Raw genomic sequence first — 19,945 nt, 5'->3', positions numbered from 1 at the left:
TAAAATGCGAACGTTCCTAAAACGCTACTAAAATAATGGAACAAGGAACAGAGGGCGCATCAACCTAGCACATTACCTTTGTAATAGCTTTTTTTGTGTAAACACAAAGGCACATCAAAGTCCAAAATGTACTTGAAGCGACCTGGTCACCTAGACAAGTCTCAAACCTGACAGTAGAGTATGTATGTGAGTATACATCTTTCTTTTTTACACAAATAAAGCTATCACAAAGGCAACGCGTTAGATTGGTGCCCTTCTGTCCCTGGTTTTTGCAGTAAACCCACAATGACCTCTGTAGCTGCAGACACCCATGTGTGCAGCACAAACGTGCTCTATTGGAGTAAAAGAGTTACATAGATCCTAGCAACTGAGCACATAAGCAAGGAGGTTGGGCAGCAATGGCTGCAAGCATCCTAGAAATGGCTGTCTCTGCCATGGCAAACAACAGGTGGCACTAATGCGTGTACTAATGTAAACTAAACATTTTTTAAACCAGGATCCTGCTGCCACTAGTTGGCGTATTTTCACATGGCCATGTGCATCTACCCTAAAGTTATGAGAAAAAATGTTTTACTCAATAATAAAAAAAAAAAAAAAAAAAAAAAAAAAAAAAAAAACTTGCCTTAATGCTCTCTCAAAAGAACATTTTGTTTCCCGCTGTCAGGCTTCAAATCTGTAATGTAAACAGGGAGCAGTGCACAGGAAGAGGAAGGGAGAAAGGTGAGATCCAAGTTGAACTTTGTGGCTTATCTTGTGAACATGATGGGTTGTTCCACAGTGTCTGCAGCTACAAAGGTCAGTGAGGGTTTTTTTTATTTCTTACTTAATGCTTAAAAAAATATGTACATATTTGAAAGTTATGGCCTGGGTATAATTTTAACTTTAAACTCTGCGTAAGTAACTATAATCTTACCAGTAATGTTTTAATGAACTGTTTATCAAATGAAATATCAGATCTGGACCAGAGTGGGAAAACTTTTGCTGGATGCTGAAAACGGCAGGGAATGAGAGGAGCATATGTGATTTACATAAATTACAGCAATGTTTACTTGGTATTGCTATGATTTTTTATTCACTGGGCAGATGTTTAGGCATCATTTATAGAAGAAATCCTCTAGCGAGGTCCTAAAACACCTAGAGAAATAGGTTTACCTTTGGTAGCATTTTAATGATATACAGCAGTGTGAAAAATTCTATGAAAATGTATTCTACCAATAGGCGCATATGAAAAACTATAGGTAAATGCTAAAACTGCTTTAGATTAAAGATAAAATTGTCATAAAGCACAATATCTTGCACTATCAATCACTATAAAAACAAAGCAACATGGTGTCTCCATCCTTTGCCGGTTTAGGCAGGAAGGCTATGGAATTTGAAATTCAAGAAAATTTATGTAAGTATACATTTCCAAGTAAGGTTCTTGAGTTTAATTAAAACACACTTTCAGATAATATGGAGTACCAAAAAACATTACAAAAGTATGGATGGTCGATACATAAGAGGTCTATTCTAGAAAGGTGGTCAAAGAAGAAATCATGTTTATTAATATAAAGCAAGATAAGTAAAAGCTAGGAGGAAAGAATAATATCAATACCGAAACTGACCTACTCCTTTCATTTCAGCAGATTTAGGCAAAAATGAAATATACTCAGGTTATTCATGAAACCAGAATGCGCAAATTTTAAAACAGTTTTGGATACCCTAAAGAAAATAAAAATAGTGCAAATCTGTATTGTACAATAGCACTTCCTTTGAAAGAGGATGCAGAAAGCACCAAAATTGCCGCTTAGGTTTGGGAAGGTAGAGAGCATTTAGGGCCAGTTCACACCACATGCAGTCCAGTGTGTTATTTTTTTCTGCATCAAAAAGTGCAGTCAGTTCCAAGAAAAGAAAAGCAGAACATGCTGCATTTTTCTGCACTGGACTGTAATGGAACGAGTGCAGAAATGGAGGGAGTGCCATAAGGCGGGCTTCAGGAGATTGCTTGTATATGGAGGGGGAGCCTGTAAGGAGCGAGGAATAAGGCAAATAAAAAGGTACTTTTTAAAAACAGTAACCTAGACAAAAATAATTAAACCCTTGAAGTGCAAGGGTAGTTAATTTTCTTGGAATTCAGCACTAGGTGATACTTGAACAGGTGTAAAGCAGTAGGTCAATGATTTATAGGTTCCCCTGCATCCTTTTTTTTTTTTAATGTAATTATTGTACGTCAGAACATTTTTTTAAGAGCCGGTTCACACTACCGCGACGGAAAGTGGCCCCCTATGAAGGAGTGACTTTTTAGCGTGACTTTAAGACCCCGTTCACACCGGGGCGACGCTACTTCCCGGGGCGACCTCGGAGCGGCCGGCACGGACTTCATATCATTGAAGTCAATGCAGGTCGCTCCAGGTCGCCCCAAAGAAGCTCCAGACCCTTTTTCTAAGTCGGAGCGACTTGTGTCGCTCCTATTAGAACGGGTCCACAGCTTCTCTATGGCAGGCGACCTACGGCGACCTGTCAGGCGACCAGGTCGCCTGACAGGTCGCCCCAGTGTGAACGGGGTCTGAAGAGACTTGTTTAGAGACTTGTTTAGAGACTTGTTTAGAGACTTGGAAGAGACTTGGAAGAGACTTGGAAGAGACTTGGAAGAGACTTGGAAGAGACTTGGAAGAGACTTGGAAGAGACTTGGAAGAGACTTGGAAGAGACTTGGAAGAGACTTGGAAGAGACTTGGAAGAGACTTGGAAGAGACTTGGAAGAGACTTGGAAGAGACTTGGAAGAGACTTGGAAGAGACTTGTGCACTACTTTGAAGAGAGTTAAAGGATAGGCGACTTTCTCTGTGGGGAATGCCTGGCTAATCTTTTTCTTCTTCCTGGAAAGTCTGATAACAAGTCGCTTGAAAATAGATAAGGATCCGACTTCGAGCCAGTTCACATAGGGGCGACCCGACTTGCCCGGGCGACCTGTGAAGTCGCGGTGCACAGCGCGCACCGCGACCTTGGAGCGACATGCACGGACTTCATATCATTGAAATCAATGCAGGTCGCTCCAGGTCGCCCCAAAGTAGTACAGGACCCTTTTTCTAAGTCGGAGCGACTTGTGTCGCTCCTATTAGAATGGGTCCTGTGCTAATCTATGGCAGGCGACCAGGTCGCCTGACAAGTCACCCCAGTGTGAACGGGGTCTTAGAGGCGACTCCCATTTAAGTCTATGTGCACAAGTTGGATAGAAGTCTCCTTGAAGTAGTACAGGAACCTTTTCTGAAGTCAGAGCGACTTCAGTAGTGCATATTAAGACGGCTCTCATTCATTTACATTGAATTTGTGATGACAAGAGACTTGGGGCAACTTGACGGCACACAAGTCGTGTCCCAAGTCGGAGTAGCGTGAATCGGCTAGTATTCACATGTTTACTGTGATTCAATATTTAGAAAATAATTATTTGAACCTTGTTTACTTTCTAGTAAATTTCTTTAAATTTTAATTCAATCCAATACAAAAATGTGAATATACCACAGGGTACAACACTACCTAAAAACAGAAAATGTCTCAGCCTTTCCAACCAAAAAAAAAAAAAAAAAAGTACCCCCAGATCCTAAGATTAGATCAAAACCAAACATGGTTTGTACTATCAAATGACTGCATTAAATATGTATGTGACCAAATCAAACTAATGCTATTGTTTCAATCGAACGTTCGTACAAAAATTTGCTGTACATTTAAGTCATCAAAAGTACTTGAAACATTTTTTTTTTATTCTTGCAGCTGCTGATAGGCTGAAATTTTCCACCCAACTCCTTTGATTCCTTAGAATGTTGCGTGTAAGCAGGCCAACAGGGCCATCTACTAAGTAGGGATTGGCTGACAATTCGAACAGTGCATGGCCAGCATAAGTATGTTGTCACAGAAAAGCTAGTTCATACTCCAAACTATTTTAGAATTTGTGCTTTAAAAATCTGCAGTTGCCAAAGGCCTTGTGGTAAAGAAAGGGGGTTCCAAGGGCAAAACATAAAAAAACAAATACTGTGGTATAAAAAAAAAAAAACAAAATGGCCATGTCTTTAACAGTGAATGGATCAGGTAATAAAAATGATCACTAAATCAGTGAATGGAATTAAAAAAAATGATTATTAGAAGAAAACTAGAGATCATTACAAATGGCCTGTATCCAAAACATAGGCAGATGAATTTATATGAAACTTTTCCTATAAAAGTCATGCTTTGTCCCAGACCAGTTCGCTCCCAAGCACATGAAATTAGTGATCCTGCTGATCAACAGGAAAGCTGGAGAAATAAAAAGTATGAGCAAAACACAAGTTTAGGTCTGTTTATAAATCAGTGGCCTATTTATCTAGATGTACTGCTCATTTTCAGATCAGGTTTTCACTAAGCGAAACGTGACCTAGTCCATTCTTCTAATCAAATTCTCAGTTTGAACTGCCAAGGTTTGTGACCGGTTTACTTGGCATTGCCTGCAAATCTCATTTGCATCCACGAAGCATGCAACACATATGGACCAACTTTTATTTTATTTGTTTCAATTCGTCAAGTGTGGCAGGGGAAAATTTGCATTCTAGCCAAAGTAGACCATTTGTATATGGCTTATTTCAAAAAGGACAGGGAATTAAAATCATTTTATATAAGTAGTTACATGGTCTTCTAATTTACATTTAAACTCAGGATTAAGTATATTATTTTAGATCTTCACAATTTGAAAAGTATTTCTAAAGATTACCCACATTCAAATTTAAAACTCATGTTCAGCTTATAAAAAAAAATAAATAAAGTAAGAAAACATTTCCCTACAGCTTTAGTTACATCACATACCTTTGTGGGGTTGTGATTCTCTAGGTAGCCTATGTTGAAGAGGTTTTGCCAACATCCCTTATAATTGTATTTGTGGATTTTTGGTGCCTCAAAACCAAGCAAAAGGTGGGACTTTTTAGGCAAAAAAATTGGATTTATACAGGTTTGCGATAAAACATTTGGAAAAATAATTACACAAGTAGGATTATGTACAATGGGCTAGGGGCCCATGGGGGTGAAGGTGGTGAGAAAGTTAGAAAGTGTGACATATTGTGAAATGGTGACTTCTGATGTTATTTCTCTGCTATCCATGCTTGAAAAAAGACTCTGGGTTCGACAGAGAAACATCCAACGCGTTTCTGCTATTGTTCAATAGGTGCCTTTGTCAAGGATATCACCATATCTAAGGGATACAATAGTATATAAGTTATCTGCACAGTTGCTATTCAAATCCCAATGGGGCAATGTGGTTATGTCTATTGTGAACTTACAAGTCATTTTTGTACAGTAGTGCCTGATCCATAAAGGGAGCCCGTTTTTTCCTCCACTCCACGAATCGCATCAAGAACTCGTGTGGAAACAGCTGGTTCTATGAGTAATGCATTGTTCATGTTGGATTTCTTTATATACATTTGTAGTGGGGTCAATTGCCTGATGTCATTTTTAACCACTCACTGAAAAAATTGCGGAGTACTGCGACTATGCTGGGAGATTCCCGCCACTATTTCAGGGGTTTCAGGACCTTCCCCAGTCTGAAGTATAGAGCAGTGAAAAAAACAAGGCATAGTTATTTAAAATCCATTTGATAGAAAGAAGTGCACAAGTAGAGGAGACAACCCCTCCTTCTTATGGGGGGGGGGGGGGGTAATAGTGTCTCTTTGTGCCAAAACTTACAGTTTAGTAGTCATCAGAGTACAAAGAAATAAACAGGGAGATCCTTTTAACAGCGGTTTCCTGAGATGCTCCTCTCCCCGGCGCTTTATAGGCAGCCACGCATGCGCAGTACTGCGCTGCGAGGTGCTACGTGTCATGGCCGTCACTGGTCCGTGTTCCCGATGCATATGCGCCAGGGAAGGCTGCGCGGGCATCAGTAGAAGGACCGTCCGGCCGGACAGACTACAAGCGCCGCCGACACGGAAGTAGGGAAGCCAGAGACCCACACGGTTCAGAGTTAGATGGAACAGCATTCCATGGCTGCTGATGCCCCATATACAGGGTATACAGGGGCTTGCCGTGCCTGGTGCGATCCCGGGAGCCAGATTGAGGGAATGGCAGGCGGATCTATGTGACTGGATCGGAATTTTATATATGGCAATACACGTTTACAATTACATATATCATGTCTCCTATAGGCATTAAATAAAGAACAAAAAACAATGGGGATATCTTTCTTAGCGAAAGACAAGTGAAAAGCATTACATATTATAAACAGCAGAAAAATAGTAAGTATATTCTCTCAAGGGGGAGATTCATGGTCAGAGATATGACCATGAATCCCCCCCCCCCCCCTTGAGGGGAGTGGGGCAGTCCAGTTGAATGTGAGAAGTACAAGTATTGCCAGCTTTGTGTTCACAGATACCATTTTCTAAAGCCTGGTTGTATTATGCCAATGTTAAAAAAGGAGACAAATAATAGTTAGCTTTTACAAAATTAGTGATTATGATGCCAACTGTGTTTTTCTCAGATTTAAACTATACGGATTATGCAAAGAAAAATTTTGAATTTACTCTCATTCCACTACCTGTGCCGCCAGTCTTTGTGCTCTTGAAGACAAACAGCCCAGCTCGGGATTGAAACCACAAGTGAGCCCCCATAGCAAGTGCTTGCTATGGGTACAGACAGTAAAAGAGCCAAGAGCATTGGTAGGGAACCTCAGGAGGAGAGGTCCAGGGCCGCTCTGTGCAATAACAAGTATGTATGACATATTTATTCTTTTAATTTAAAAAAAAAAAAAAACTGAGCCTTTACAACTGCTTTATTATAGGTGCGCGTCTTCATATTTCCTAGTAATGTATTTCTTCATATTTACTGAACAGTAAACGACTTCCAGTTTACGTACGTTGCTTTTGTGGCTTAGATGTGCTGTGTCTGACCTGTAGTAGGATGTTAATTTCAGCTACATTGACGCATCTGAACACACACACACACCCATCCAAATGCTGAGATTATTTAAAAGATGCTAAACTAGGATTTAGTTTGGAAAACTCACCACAGATATTTTAAAGAACTTTTCCTACGGTTACGTTGAAACAAGAAATATCTGATTTTGTAGACCTACTTATCAAACTTGCAAGAGCCACTGAAAAATCATTTTGAATGCCCAGCACAGCATGCATGCCTTTGGTTGCGGACTCCAGAGTTAAGTTATTGAAGATTCGTCACTATCCAACATACTTCCAGGTGTTCTACTACCCACTTTCTTCTGTGTACGGAAGCCTTCTAAAGTATTTTGATCTAGCCACAAATCACTTTAAATGAGCACTACATTGCTTTCCACTGTTACTGTAGTTCCTAACAATATGCACAAATTTATTTTGCAGAACAAAATAATGCTGAAATATGGTCCTAGTTTAAATGCCATTATAAATACACATATCTGGTAAAGAAAAATCTAAAAGGCGGCTTGTAATCAACCTGCTCTGCCTCTTGAACCTGTAATAAAAACAGCTATAGTAGATTTAATACAGCCAACGCATGCTTTGAGCAAATAACTGTTCCTGTAAAGTCAAGCATGGCACCATGCTGTACCCACTTCTGGCTGTGTGTTGTGTTATTTTGAGGGGACAGCAAATTTACACTTTTATACAAGCTGTACACTCTACTTTACATTGTAGCAAAGTGTAATTTCTTCAGTGTTTTCACATGAAAAGGTATAACAAAATATTTACAAAAATGTGAGGGGTGTACTCACTTTTGTGATATATCTATATCTATGAGAGAGAGAGAGAGAGACAGACAGAGACAGAGAGACAGACAGACAGACAGACAGACACACACACACACACACACAGAGAGTGGGTACAGAGAAGAACATTCACATCCACCAGGTGGACAGGGATAACACCGACCTGTCAAAAATAAAAAAACATTATCAGAGTTGGAAAAAGGATCACCTCTCTTCCAAAATGGCTTGTAAACTCAATCAGGTGTAGCCAATTACCTTCTCAATGGCACACAAACCAATTTGACTTTCAACTGTGATCAGCTGTGGTCATTTTGATTAGCTCAACATGAAAAGAGCTTTTCAGTTCAGTCCCCGGTAGGCACTGGCACAAGATCTCCAGGATAAAGTTGTGTATTAAGAAGCAGAAGGTATTTGGTACAACACAGACCCTCCCTGGATCAATATGTCGCACCAAACTGGATGAAAGAGCCAGAAGAAAACTGGTCAGAGGCTACGAGCCAGAAGAAAACTGGTCAGAGGCTACCAAGAGGCCTACAGCAACTCTGTAGCAGTTGCAGGAATTTATGGTCATTATGGGACAACAATATCACAAATTCTCCACAAATGTAGCTTGTATGGAAGGGATGCAAGAAAAAAAGCCACTCAAGAAAGACCACATGCAATTACAACTGAGCTTTGCCAAAAGCACCTTTAAAATTCTGAGGCCACATGGAAAAAAGGTGTTATGATCAGAGGAGACTAAAACTGATTTGGCCTCAACACCAAACTATATGTCTGGCGGAAATCCAATTCAGCTCACCATCCAAATAACACCATTCCTAGGAGGTGGTAATATCCTCTTATGGGGGGTGTTTCTCTGCAGTAGGGACTAGAGCACTTGACAGGATAGAAGGAAAAATGAATGGGACAAAATAACAAAATTCTTTAGGAAAATCTGCTGCCCTCTGCCAGAAATTTGTAAATGGGAAGAAGTTTTACCTCTCAACATGATAACCCAAAGCGCACAGAAAAAATTACCACACAATGGTTGAAGGAGAAAAAGGGGAATGTCCTAGTCAGAGCCCAGACTTGAACCCCATTGAGAATCTGTGGAATAACTTGAAGACTGCAGTCCACAAATGGTCAACATCAAATTTAACAGAGCTTGAGCAATTCTGCAAAGAAGAGTGGGCAAATATTGCAAAGTCAAGATATGCACAGTTAGTAGAGACATATCCTAACAGACTAAAGGCTCTAATTAAAGCAAATTGATTCCACAAAATACTGACAAAGGGGTGATCCTTTTTCCAAATCAGTGATTGTTTCCCTTTTTTTTTTTTTTTGACATTGTGTTAGATCTTTCACTTGAATGGTATACGTTGCACGGAGTAAATACAGCTGAATAAAACAAAAACTGTGTCTTCATTTCAGGCTGTAAAGTAACAAAATGTGATTTTAAAGAGGGTGATATATATATATATATAAAATGCTAGTCGCCCTTAGCAGCCACATTAAAAACATCCATCCAAAATATTTCTTCCAAATTAGGAGATCACCATCTGCTTCCTCACTGCTGTAAGGTGCTGCTCCCCAACACGTCATACAAGAGTCACATACAGACATGTCTATATACATTGCCTTTAGGGGGTGCATAGTTATGCACATGGACCTTTTCTGTTATTTTGTCCTATTTGTTGTTTGCTTCACAATAAAAAAACAAAACATCTTCAAAGTTGTGGGCATGTTCTGTAAATTAAATAATGCAAATCCTCAAACAATTCAATGTAATTCCAGGTTGTGAGGCAACAAAAACACGAAAGGCACTGTAGATGGCTGGTATGTGAACACACACATTAACACATGTATATAAAGCAACAAAACATGTGCATTTATTTAAAAAATTAGATCTGACCTACAGCAGCCAATTTTTTTTTTCTGGAACAGGTCAAATAAAGAAGACCTAACTGTATCAAACGTCTACAACAGGGCACTTTGAACTATTGGTCCTTGTACTATTTAAATGCATGCACATGGCAAAAGATTACCATAAAACTAAGATATTTAACACATTTTCAAAATAAAACGGTCTAATAATAAAACTAGAAAAAAAAGCAACCAGACAAGCAAGAGGGAACTGGTGCATGATTGCATCCAAGCAAGTCAGGATCACTTCTTGTATTGACAAGTAGGCAAATTTTGGGGGACTCTGTAGGACTCTGGTTAAAAACAAATACTGACACGCCTAGTTACACTTGAACAGACCACAATGTAACTCAATGCTGTAGAAGCAAAAAAATAAGCAGCTGTGGTTAAATACCAGACCATTTCTCCAAACCAATACTTCTACCTAAATAAAGCTGCAAGCATGGTGTCCAAGCTTGACTTCAGCCCTTTTCCTAAGCAAGAGGCTAGTTTAGTAAACATTGGAAGGAGAGAAAAACACAAACTGCATAACTCCATAGAAATGAGTCAAAATCAATATTGTACTGGACTGCCTCCAGGGCAGGAGACTTTTTATTAGTTATTGTGAATTACCCAATTTTTATCCCTAAACCACTAACTGAATAAGGCCATTACTCTACAAAATACCCAGATTTCTTGGCATATACGGCCTAGTTCAGCTTTCTCAACCAGGGTTCCTTAAAGTGGTTATAACCCAAAAAAAAAAAAAAAAGATGTTCCTGTACCTTTAAAAGGCACAAGATGTAGCCCAGTGCTTTTGCAATGGCAATTGTCCCTTTCTATGCTGTACAATTCCCGGTAGATCCTGCCTGTTCCTGTCTTCCCCTCTGTAAACTGACCACGTTTATCATGGCTGCTGATCTCTGATAGCGTGGTCAATTTACCGCCCTCCGTTTCCTCATTGTCCCCATCTCCCCCCTCCCCCTCTCTTCCATAGTCTGTGAGAGACATCTCCTCCCTAGATAAAGGAATGCTATTCCCCTGAAGCTACTACTACCCTCCTCTTTATTAACCAGTTCCCACCCAGGCCAATTCTGACACTTCTCTCTTACATGTAAAATCTGTATTTTTTTGCTAGAAAACGACTTAGAACCCTCAAACATACATTTTGTTTTAGCAGAGACCCTAGAGAATAAAAAGGTGGGTGTTGCAATTTTTTTTATATCACATGGTATTTGGGCAGCGATTTTTTTATATCGGAATTTAAAAGAAAAAAAACACACTTTAATGAATTTTTTTGCACACAAACTATATAATACCCAATCTGTCTGATTAAAATATAAAAGATAATGTTCCGGTGGGTAGATAGATACAGGTCATGCTTTAAGATTGTGTATACCTGTGGAATGGCACCAAAAGGTGGTCTGGAACTAGAATTATTGCTCTCACTGTGACAATCGCAGCGATAATTCCCATGTGTGGTGCTATCAGCGTTTACATACGCGTGCAGGACTTACACACACGTTTGCGTTTACGTGTAAGCACCAGGGGAGGGGCTTTACATTTTTTTTTTTTATTTAAAAATTTTATTTTTAAAATCAACTGTATTGCTTTCACATGCTATTATCATTTAACCGGCCGATCCTTCCTGCAATCGACCAGCCGATCCTTCCTTACTTTGATCCTTCCTGTGATCGACTGACAATTATTCCTTGTTTCAATCGATCCTTCCTTCCGGTCTTTGATCCCACCTTCCTTCCTTATTTTTGCAATGTTATTTATCCTTTTTCCTATAGTATAATACCTGGTTGATTTTGCCTGTTCCAGTGTTTCCGGTCTGTAAACTGACTTTCTATCATCCTGCTCTTCTCTCTGCAGCATCTGTATCTCCCTCCCCCCTCCCTTCCTGTCATTTCCATGGTCTGTGGTGAAACCAATCCTCTCCTCGCCCCTGCCCTCCCCTCCTGAAACTGAACCAGCAGAGTAATGTGAGCTCCTCCCACCCGAGTCCCTCTGCTTGGAAGGAAGACCAGAGAAAACCATGTGACTGCACAAAAGCACTGCTGGTAAAAGTTATTTCGAAAATATATTATATACATATAATATTGCCATTTACAAGTAAAATAAGTCACCCACACCTGTAAAAAAATGAAGCGCATGCATACATAGATAAATAAATATATATATATATATATATATTAGCACTTGCACATATCTTCGACTGTAAGCTCTAACAAGCAGGGCCCTCTGATTCCTACTGTATTAAAGTGTATTGCATTTGTACTGTCTACCCTCAAGTTGTAAAGCGCTGCGTCGGCGCTATATAAATCCTATATAACCATTATATATATATATATATATATATATATATATATATATATATATATATATATATATATATATATATTTTTTTTTTTTTTTTTTTTTTTGCAATGGTAAGAGTGGGAAATAAAGTCTTTAAGTACAGAGAACTGTGGGCCATCCAGATATGTATGTGTACAGTAATCAGTACATGCAGTAACTAGGCTGAGCTCACAGCCAGGCAGAAGAGAGATGACAGGTGGTACCTGTCACAAGATTATTCTCTAGTGCCGCCTGTTACCTCTCTGCTAAGCAAATAAAAACGCAAGGCTGAAATCAGAATTATGCTCTCATGCAAAAGCAAGGAGATATTTTGCAGATATTTTTCATCTAGTAGAAAACATTTTAAAGTCACTGGATACATCACATTGCATTTGTGCAAATTCACAGAAAAACACAGAACCCAATAGCACAAGGAAAAATAAAATATTTTCTCAAACAGCATTGCTCTTTTTGCCCATGGCATATGATCCTTTTCTGAAAACAGACCCTAGAGCATAAAATAGTGGTAGTTTCAATTTTTTTTGCCACACGATATCGGTTTTATCGGTTTATCAAGCGCAAATTATCTGTAAAAATTATACTAAGTTAATTTCAGGGAAACCAAACACACACTTCTGGGTAAATTGTAAAAGATGAAGTTGCACCTGGTAAATAGATACCCAACCTGTCCAGGTTTAAAAAATAATGCATGCCCATAAAACAACAAACTTTGCTACCCTATATTTTCCATAGACACTTTAAAGGTAAATCTTATTAATGGGCTTAGAATTCCAGCTGTTGCTCCAATGTGTGCGACAATATGTATACCGTGTACTAGTGCAAGTGTTTTTGCACATAGGCACCCCTGATGGGTGTGTTTACGTTTGCATATGTGTGTACGTGAGGGGGCAGACTCAATTTTTTTTTTGGGGGGAGTTTAAGTGCTTGGGTGTAACTACTTTTGACACTTTTTCCCTGTTAAAATTTTATTTATATCACAAAGGGGATGAAGTCCATTATATTTCTGGCACGTTTTTTTTTTTTTCTGTACTTGTTTTTCTGTACCATGTTTAGAAGGCTAAAACACAAAGTGAAAAATGCGCATGTACTCCAGAGGTGTACTATTTTTTTTTCTTGCCTTGACATATGTAAAAGTTGTAAAGAAGCTGTTTGTAGGAAAGAAATAGAATGAAGTGTATTTTAAATCCGTATAGGATTAATATAAAAGCATACCCCAACGCTAAAGTAGTGATCAGGTTTTCCTTTTTTCTGTGCTGGTGAATCCTGTTTTGGGCTGGCAAATTCCCAGACACTTGAACTTCCTAAGCATGGTTGAATGCCTTCACAGACCATGGTGCCCTAATGAAAGGACATCCTACTTCTACTTAGAACTGCTACATAAAACAAAGCCCAGCCAAAAAGCTATAGAATGATGCACTCCTCAAGGGGGTATATTTATTTTCATATGTAGCTTGTTCTAAAAGTAACATGTGTACAGTGTATATACTGGTCCTGAAAAAGAGAAAAATTAATGGAGATTCTTCCAGGAAGCAGAACCCAGTCAGGGATACTTTTTATGGAGAGGCTGTGCAGCTCCCAGGGGCCACAAAGTAAAGATCTCCACTGACTATGAAGAGGCAAGTGTAGGTGGGGTTGCTGTGGGCGGAGGCAACATTTACTGGAATACTATATTAACAGTATAGTTATTCCTTAAAGTAGTAGTAAAGTCCGCTTTGTCATTTTTACCTACAGGTAGCTTATAATAAAGCTTAACTGTAGGTAAAAGTAATATCACCTAAACTTGCACAGTTTAGAAAAAAAAGGTGTTCTTTTGGCAGCTGGTGATGTCACCGGCATATGGGTTCTGAAGAAATGCCATACCTGCGCCGTTCCTTCAGACACTGTGGCGTGGGATTGACGTCATAACGGTTTGGCCATTCAAGCCGCAAACCCAGAAGGAATATCAGCGTAAAATAGAAGCCCTGGCAGCGGTGACAGTGCACTTCTGGAGGGCTTCAATTCAGCATACAAGGACAGTGGTGGCTCTGCAAGCTGAGGTGCATGTGCAGAGAACGGCTTACATCACCAGAGCCGACAGCGAGTAAGCAGAAAGGTGCATGTTATTGCAGAAGAGACATTGCATACAAAATCTGCCTGCTCAGTTTTTTACAGCAGATCTTTAGTTCCGCTTTAACATTAGAGGAGGCAAACAACAAACATCCAGTGACTTAATGGAAATGTGCAATACAAATTTGGTACCAGCTCTCTTATGCCCCGTACACACGTGCAGATTATCTGCAGACTTTTGTCTGCAGACTTACCTTTTCTATGTAGTGCAAGGGCCTGCCGGATTGCATACAAATTTAAATTGTTTAGGTTTGACCTCATATTATATGGTTTTGGTAAGTCTGCAGACAAAAGTCTGCAGATAATCTGCACGTGTGTATGGGGCATTAGTATACAAGTTAGCTACCTGGACCCAAGAGTTTGGCTACCAGGCTCCAAGAACTTCACCAGCAATGTGACAATTATTTAATATTTAAAGAGAGGATAATCTTACCATGTTTTGCTCAGAGGAGTACTGTATCCTCAGTGTGTCCATTGCCCGAATCATTGACTGCATAGCAGTGAATATATTTTGGTAAACCAGCTTTATGAATCCTTTCCGATCTTCATCTGTGTAACCAGAGCCATGAATAATTCTCATCTGCTTAATGAAGGTACTTTTTCCACTCTCACCAGTACCTGAAAATAATAAAAAAAATTGTAAGTACACAAAGGTATAAAGTCATGCAATAAACATAAAAGGTGCTAAAGGCAGGTTTTTTACCCTAATTCATTCTATGTATTAGGATAAAAAATCTGCTTTCTGCTCCCCCATAGGTGGGGAGCCAGCAGCACCGATGGCGAACCTGAGAAGAGGATGATCAAAGCAGCTCTGTGCAAAACCATAGCACAGAGCAGGTAAGCATACCAAGTTATTTTTTTTTTATTTCCTTTAGTTTACTTTTAATTACCTTTACTTTAAGTGAAGATTAAAGTAGAACACATATTCCATATTCTTTTGTAGGAATTCAGTGTTTTATGCATTAGACCAGTTCAAGCAAAATCCTTTACAAGTTTCAGGAAGATGCTAATCAAATCACCAGCAATTATCCACTGCAGAAGTTTCTGTATTTTATTATTTGATATAATATATATCAACACAATCTTAAGCCCCCGTTCACATAAAGCGCGCCGCGACCTCGGAGCGGCTGCCATGGACTTCATAGCATTGAAGTCTATGGCGGTCGCCTCCTGGTCGCCCCAAAGAAGCTCCGGACCCTTTTTCTAAGTCGGAGCGACTTGTGTCGCTCCTATCAGAACGGGTCCGCAGCTTCCCTATGGGAGGCGACCTACGGCGACCTGTGAGGCGACCAGGTCGCCTCACAGGTCGCCTTAGTGTGAACGGGGGCTTAATGCACAGTTTCGAAAGTTACACAGTATACTTTTCCATATAAAAACAATCACAATTGTAAAAAAATACTGAACAGCAGTCTTTGGGTGCATTTTATCAAAATCTATAAAACCAAAAACAAACTTTGTGCTCATAACTTGACAAGATAACAATACAATATTCTACATCTTGAATATACAAATAAGGCTCCACTGGGCAAAAAAAAAAAAAAAAAAGACAGTTCCCCTGGCAGAAAAAAATGCTCATATAGAGCGTTTTTTGTACATAGTTTAGACGAGTTCAGGAGAGCATTGCGTTTTTTATGCCAGAAAGCTCCAATCAGAAATGCAAACCAGAGGATTTTTTTTTTTTACCTGCCTCTAAACGTTGAGCTTAAAATATGCCTCTAATGGTCCGAATGTGCATGCACACATATGAGAACATTGAGCTGCTTCTACAGACAAAAATGGCTGCTACTACAGGAGTTTTGTGTTCTAAGCCAGTGTGTAGCCTTAGGCCTCATGCACTCTGGACGTTCTAAAAAGACCATTAGCATTAGCTGTAGAAAGCTGTAGAATGAGTTTTGCAGCAGTTTTGAGCTTTTTTTTTTTTTTTTTTTTTAGCAAAACTACATAACTCTACAAAAGCTTATGGCTCAAAAACGCTGATAAATTCCAAATAGCTGTGTTTTGCCGCATTTTTAACCACTTGCCGACCGCCGCCCGTCTATATATGGCGACGGTCAGCCCCTCCCAGGCAAAGTGACGTACCGGTACATCACTAGCCTGGGAGCTAATAGGGGGCGTGCGTGCGCCGCCGGAAATGCGCTCCCGGCCCCCGCTCGTACCCGAAGAAGCCAGCGCGTGTGACCTGCAGGCCCGATGTCCGCCAATCACTCGCGATCGTTGGGTGGAGAGGGAGAAAGGCAGGCGGCTAATGTAAACAAAGCCGCCTGTCATTCTCCCCTGTGTAAAAGCACTGATCACTCGGTCCTGCTATGTAGGACCGTTGATCTGTGCTGTTACACACAAAGCCACATCCAATCACAGTAAGAAACACGCCCCTAGGGACAAACTTAACCCCTCCCTCTCAAATAAAGTTAACCCCTTCCATCCCAGTGTCATTTTTACAGTAACAGTGCATATGTATAGCACTGATTACTGTAGTAATGTCACTGGTACCCCCAAAAGTGTCAAAAATGTCAGTCAAGGGTCCGATCTGTCCGCCACAATGTCGCAGTACCGCAAAAAAAAAAACAATACAAAATGACAAAAAACTTTCCCTTAGTAAACGCAATAACTTTTGCGCAAACCAATCAAAATACGCTTTTTGCGATTTTTTTTTACCAAACATATGTAGCAGAAAACAAATTGGCCTAAAATGTTAAAAAATTTGATTTTTACTTTTTTGTGGGGAATTTCATATTAAAAAATGTGAAAAATATTGTTATTTTTGCAAAATTGTGGCAAATTTTTTTGTTTATAGCGCATGATCAAAAAAAATTGCACAGGTGATCAAAAAAGAAAGAAAGCTCCGTTTGTGGAAAAAAAAGGACATCAATTTTATTTGGATATAGCGTTGCACGACCGCACAATTGTCCGTTAAAGTCACGCAGTGCCGAATCGCAAAATAGGCCCTGGTCAGGAAGGGGGTAAAATCTTCCGGGGCTTAAGTGGTTAAGCTTTTATCAGAGTTCAAGCACTATATAGATATAAAACTGCTCTTAAAACCATCTAGTTCTGTTTTTTTGTCTTTTAGCCAGAAAACGCCCCTGCCAAAAAAATGCTGATAAAAGCCTATGTGTGCATGGACACATAGGATAACATGCTGGGGAGTTTACTGGCTGCAGAAAAAAACACCTAAAGCCAAAAACAGCAGCTGTAAAAACATCCAGTGTGCATGAGGCCTTCTAGTGGAACTGTGTAAAATGAAAACGACATATGATACAGTTTGTCAATAGCCGTATAAAAGCAGCTTTTGTTTTTCAGAGTCCTCAGGTTTTATTGCCTGTTGATCCTGATAGTAGATCCTTTATTTTTACCCTTTCAAAGACCAAAACGTGTCTTAGGGCTCTTTCACACGGCCGCTCCATGTGTCCGAAAGTAATCCTATTTTTTTGCGGATGATTTGCGGACATAATGTAAGTCTATGGCACTGCGGGTGTCAGCGGAATACCATCCGCTGACATCCGATTTTCCTCCTTTCAGTTCTGTTCCGTTTTTTGGAATGGAACAGAACCCTATTTTTTCATCCGTTCAAAAAACGGAAAGGAAGGAAAATCGGATGTCAGCTGTGTCTTCCGCTGACATCCACAGTGCCATAGACTTACATTATGTCCGCATATCATCCGCAAACGGATGGGATGATATGCGGACATACGGAGCGGATGACACAAATGTCATCCGCTCCGTGAAAATAAAAAAAAATAAAAAAGTCCCGCAGCGGAGAAGAAATGCTGAGCGGCCGTGTGAAAGAAGCCTTTATGTTTGTGCAATAAAGCCGTTTTACCGTATAGATTCTATGGTTGTTATGAATAATTTATGCTAAATTGAAGTCCCAAGGGGAATTGTACACATATGGTATACCTTTATTTTCCCCCTTTCCTTTAACATACCAATTTGTCCAGCAAAAGTGTTAGCTAGGGGGGATTGGGACAAACCAGGGTTACTCACAACAGTCTGCTTTTATTCATAGGTTTTTCAAATATTCTCAAAAAAAAAAAAAAAAAAAGAAAGAAAAAAGTGCTGTAGCGGTTTAAAAAGGGTTAGCTAGAGTTAGGCAAGTTCATCCAAGACTGCCCTGATCTCAAGGTGACAACATCTGTGCTATCACATTGCAGAATGAACAGTGTGGTCAGCCCATTAGGAAGTAAAAAAAAAAAAAAATTATATATATATTATATATATATATATATATATATATATATATATATATATACACACACACACACACACACATTATATATATATATATATATATATATATATATATATATATATATATATATATATATATATATATATATATATATATATATATATATATATATATATATATATATGATAGATCTCCTGGGAGAACCAAAAAGGTAGGAAACGAGTTTACAGAGGGACTCAAATAAAATTCACTGCCATTTCTGGGTGGATATTAAATAGACATCCAGGTTTTCACACTTTCATATATTAATTATTAACAATTCCAAAGCCTAAGAATTTATTAAAAAGAGACATGCTTCCAAAGCGTAATACACACCTTTATACTACGTACAAAATAACAGGATGGCATCTAAATTTCTCTGCAAAATTAAGGTGTATACAAACTCCCATCAATGAACTTCCCCTATTTGCTATTTGTTTGATTAGTGCAACAATTCTTATTGATATTGTCAGAAATTCTGAGCGGTCCTATTTGCTCAGCACACTTCTGTTATCTCAAAGAGCCTAGATCAGGGGGTGCTCAACTTGTGGCCTTAAGAGCCCTCTGATGTGACCCACAACCTCAAATAAGGGAAGCGCATGCCCATGCTCTGGGACGGCAGGTCAGCAAGCCCAGAAGATGCTCAACAGGTTGGTGACCCACCATCCCAGAGCATCAGAGTGCATGGATCCGACGCCAGCATTGGAAGAAGCAGGCGGCCAGAAAGAGCAGGAGCGGCATAAGCCAATGATCCCTCTGTAGTGACAGTTTCTGTCCCAGGCGGAGTGGACCTTTCTAGCAGCCTGGAGATTGATCCTAACAGAAGTCGGAAGAGGAAAAGGTCAGTATGTTTGTTTAACACAGGCATGACCAACCTGCGGCCCAGAGCCCCAGGCAATGCGGCCCACTGCCCCCTGACCATTTTTTTTTTTTTTTGATGGGGAAGAAGGAAGTCGGGTTGGGTAAACTGGCACATCGGCTTCCAACTAACTGTAGGCAGAGACTGCCTCGGAAGGGATCGTCCTCTAGTTGTGTTAAATTAGTGCGGCGTTTTATTACTTATATACCTTAACTATAGTTTATATTTTATATGCGGCCCGAGAAAATTTCTCTACACTCAGTTGTGGCCCAGAGAAGCCAAAAGGTTGGACACCCATGCTTTAACACATACACTGCATTTTTGCAATGGGCATATTAGCACTTATAAAAAAGGGTTATTAGGCTGCTTTCCCACTGATCTGCGGGTGCAGTGCACCTATAGCTTTCCTCCAGGTTAGCTGCAGTGAGCCATAGATTTCTATTACATGGTTTTTGTGTGCTTTTTATAAATGTGCATTAAAATCCTGAAGGTGGGAATTTTGGTTCACTTTCAGAACACACCTGCAAGATGTAATAGAAGTCTATGGCAAAGCGCAGCTAACCTGCAGGAAAGCCATAGGTGCACTGCACTGCACCCGCAGTGTGGGTGAACCGCAGCACATCAGTGTGAAAGCAGCCTTATAGGGGGCTCAGGACACTAACAGCTCGTTAACATTTGTTGTTTGGGGGGGGGGGGGGGCGTAAAACCCCATAGTTCATTGTGGATGAGCACCCCTGGCCAAGATGTACAGTTTCTAGTACTACACATTGATGATCTGAGGATGGGAGTGCCTGAGCAGTTTAGCAAAAAAGACAC

The 19,945-nt window shown here is 39.8% G+C and overlaps 1 protein-coding gene across 1 annotated transcript in view; it reads right to left on the bottom strand.

The window, feature by feature from the left end:
- LOC309544409 (guanine nucleotide-binding protein subunit alpha-14) overlaps positions 1 to 19,945 on the bottom strand; it is a 211,136-nt gene that overhangs the window by 99,545 nt on the left and 91,646 nt on the right. The window contains exon 2 of the mRNA XM_082243318.1: positions 14,479 to 14,663. Coding sequence (XP_082099444.1) covers positions 14,479 to 14,663 — 185 coding nt within the window. The remainder of the gene's footprint in view (positions 1 to 14,478; positions 14,664 to 19,945) is intronic.

This window comes from Pelophylax lessonae, assembly GCF_965119305.1.
Source record: "Pelophylax lessonae genome assembly, chromosome: 1".
Classification (NCBI taxonomy): domain Eukaryota; kingdom Metazoa; phylum Chordata; class Amphibia; order Anura; family Ranidae; genus Pelophylax; species Pelophylax lessonae.
This window is presented reverse-complemented; position numbering and strand designations above follow the sequence as displayed.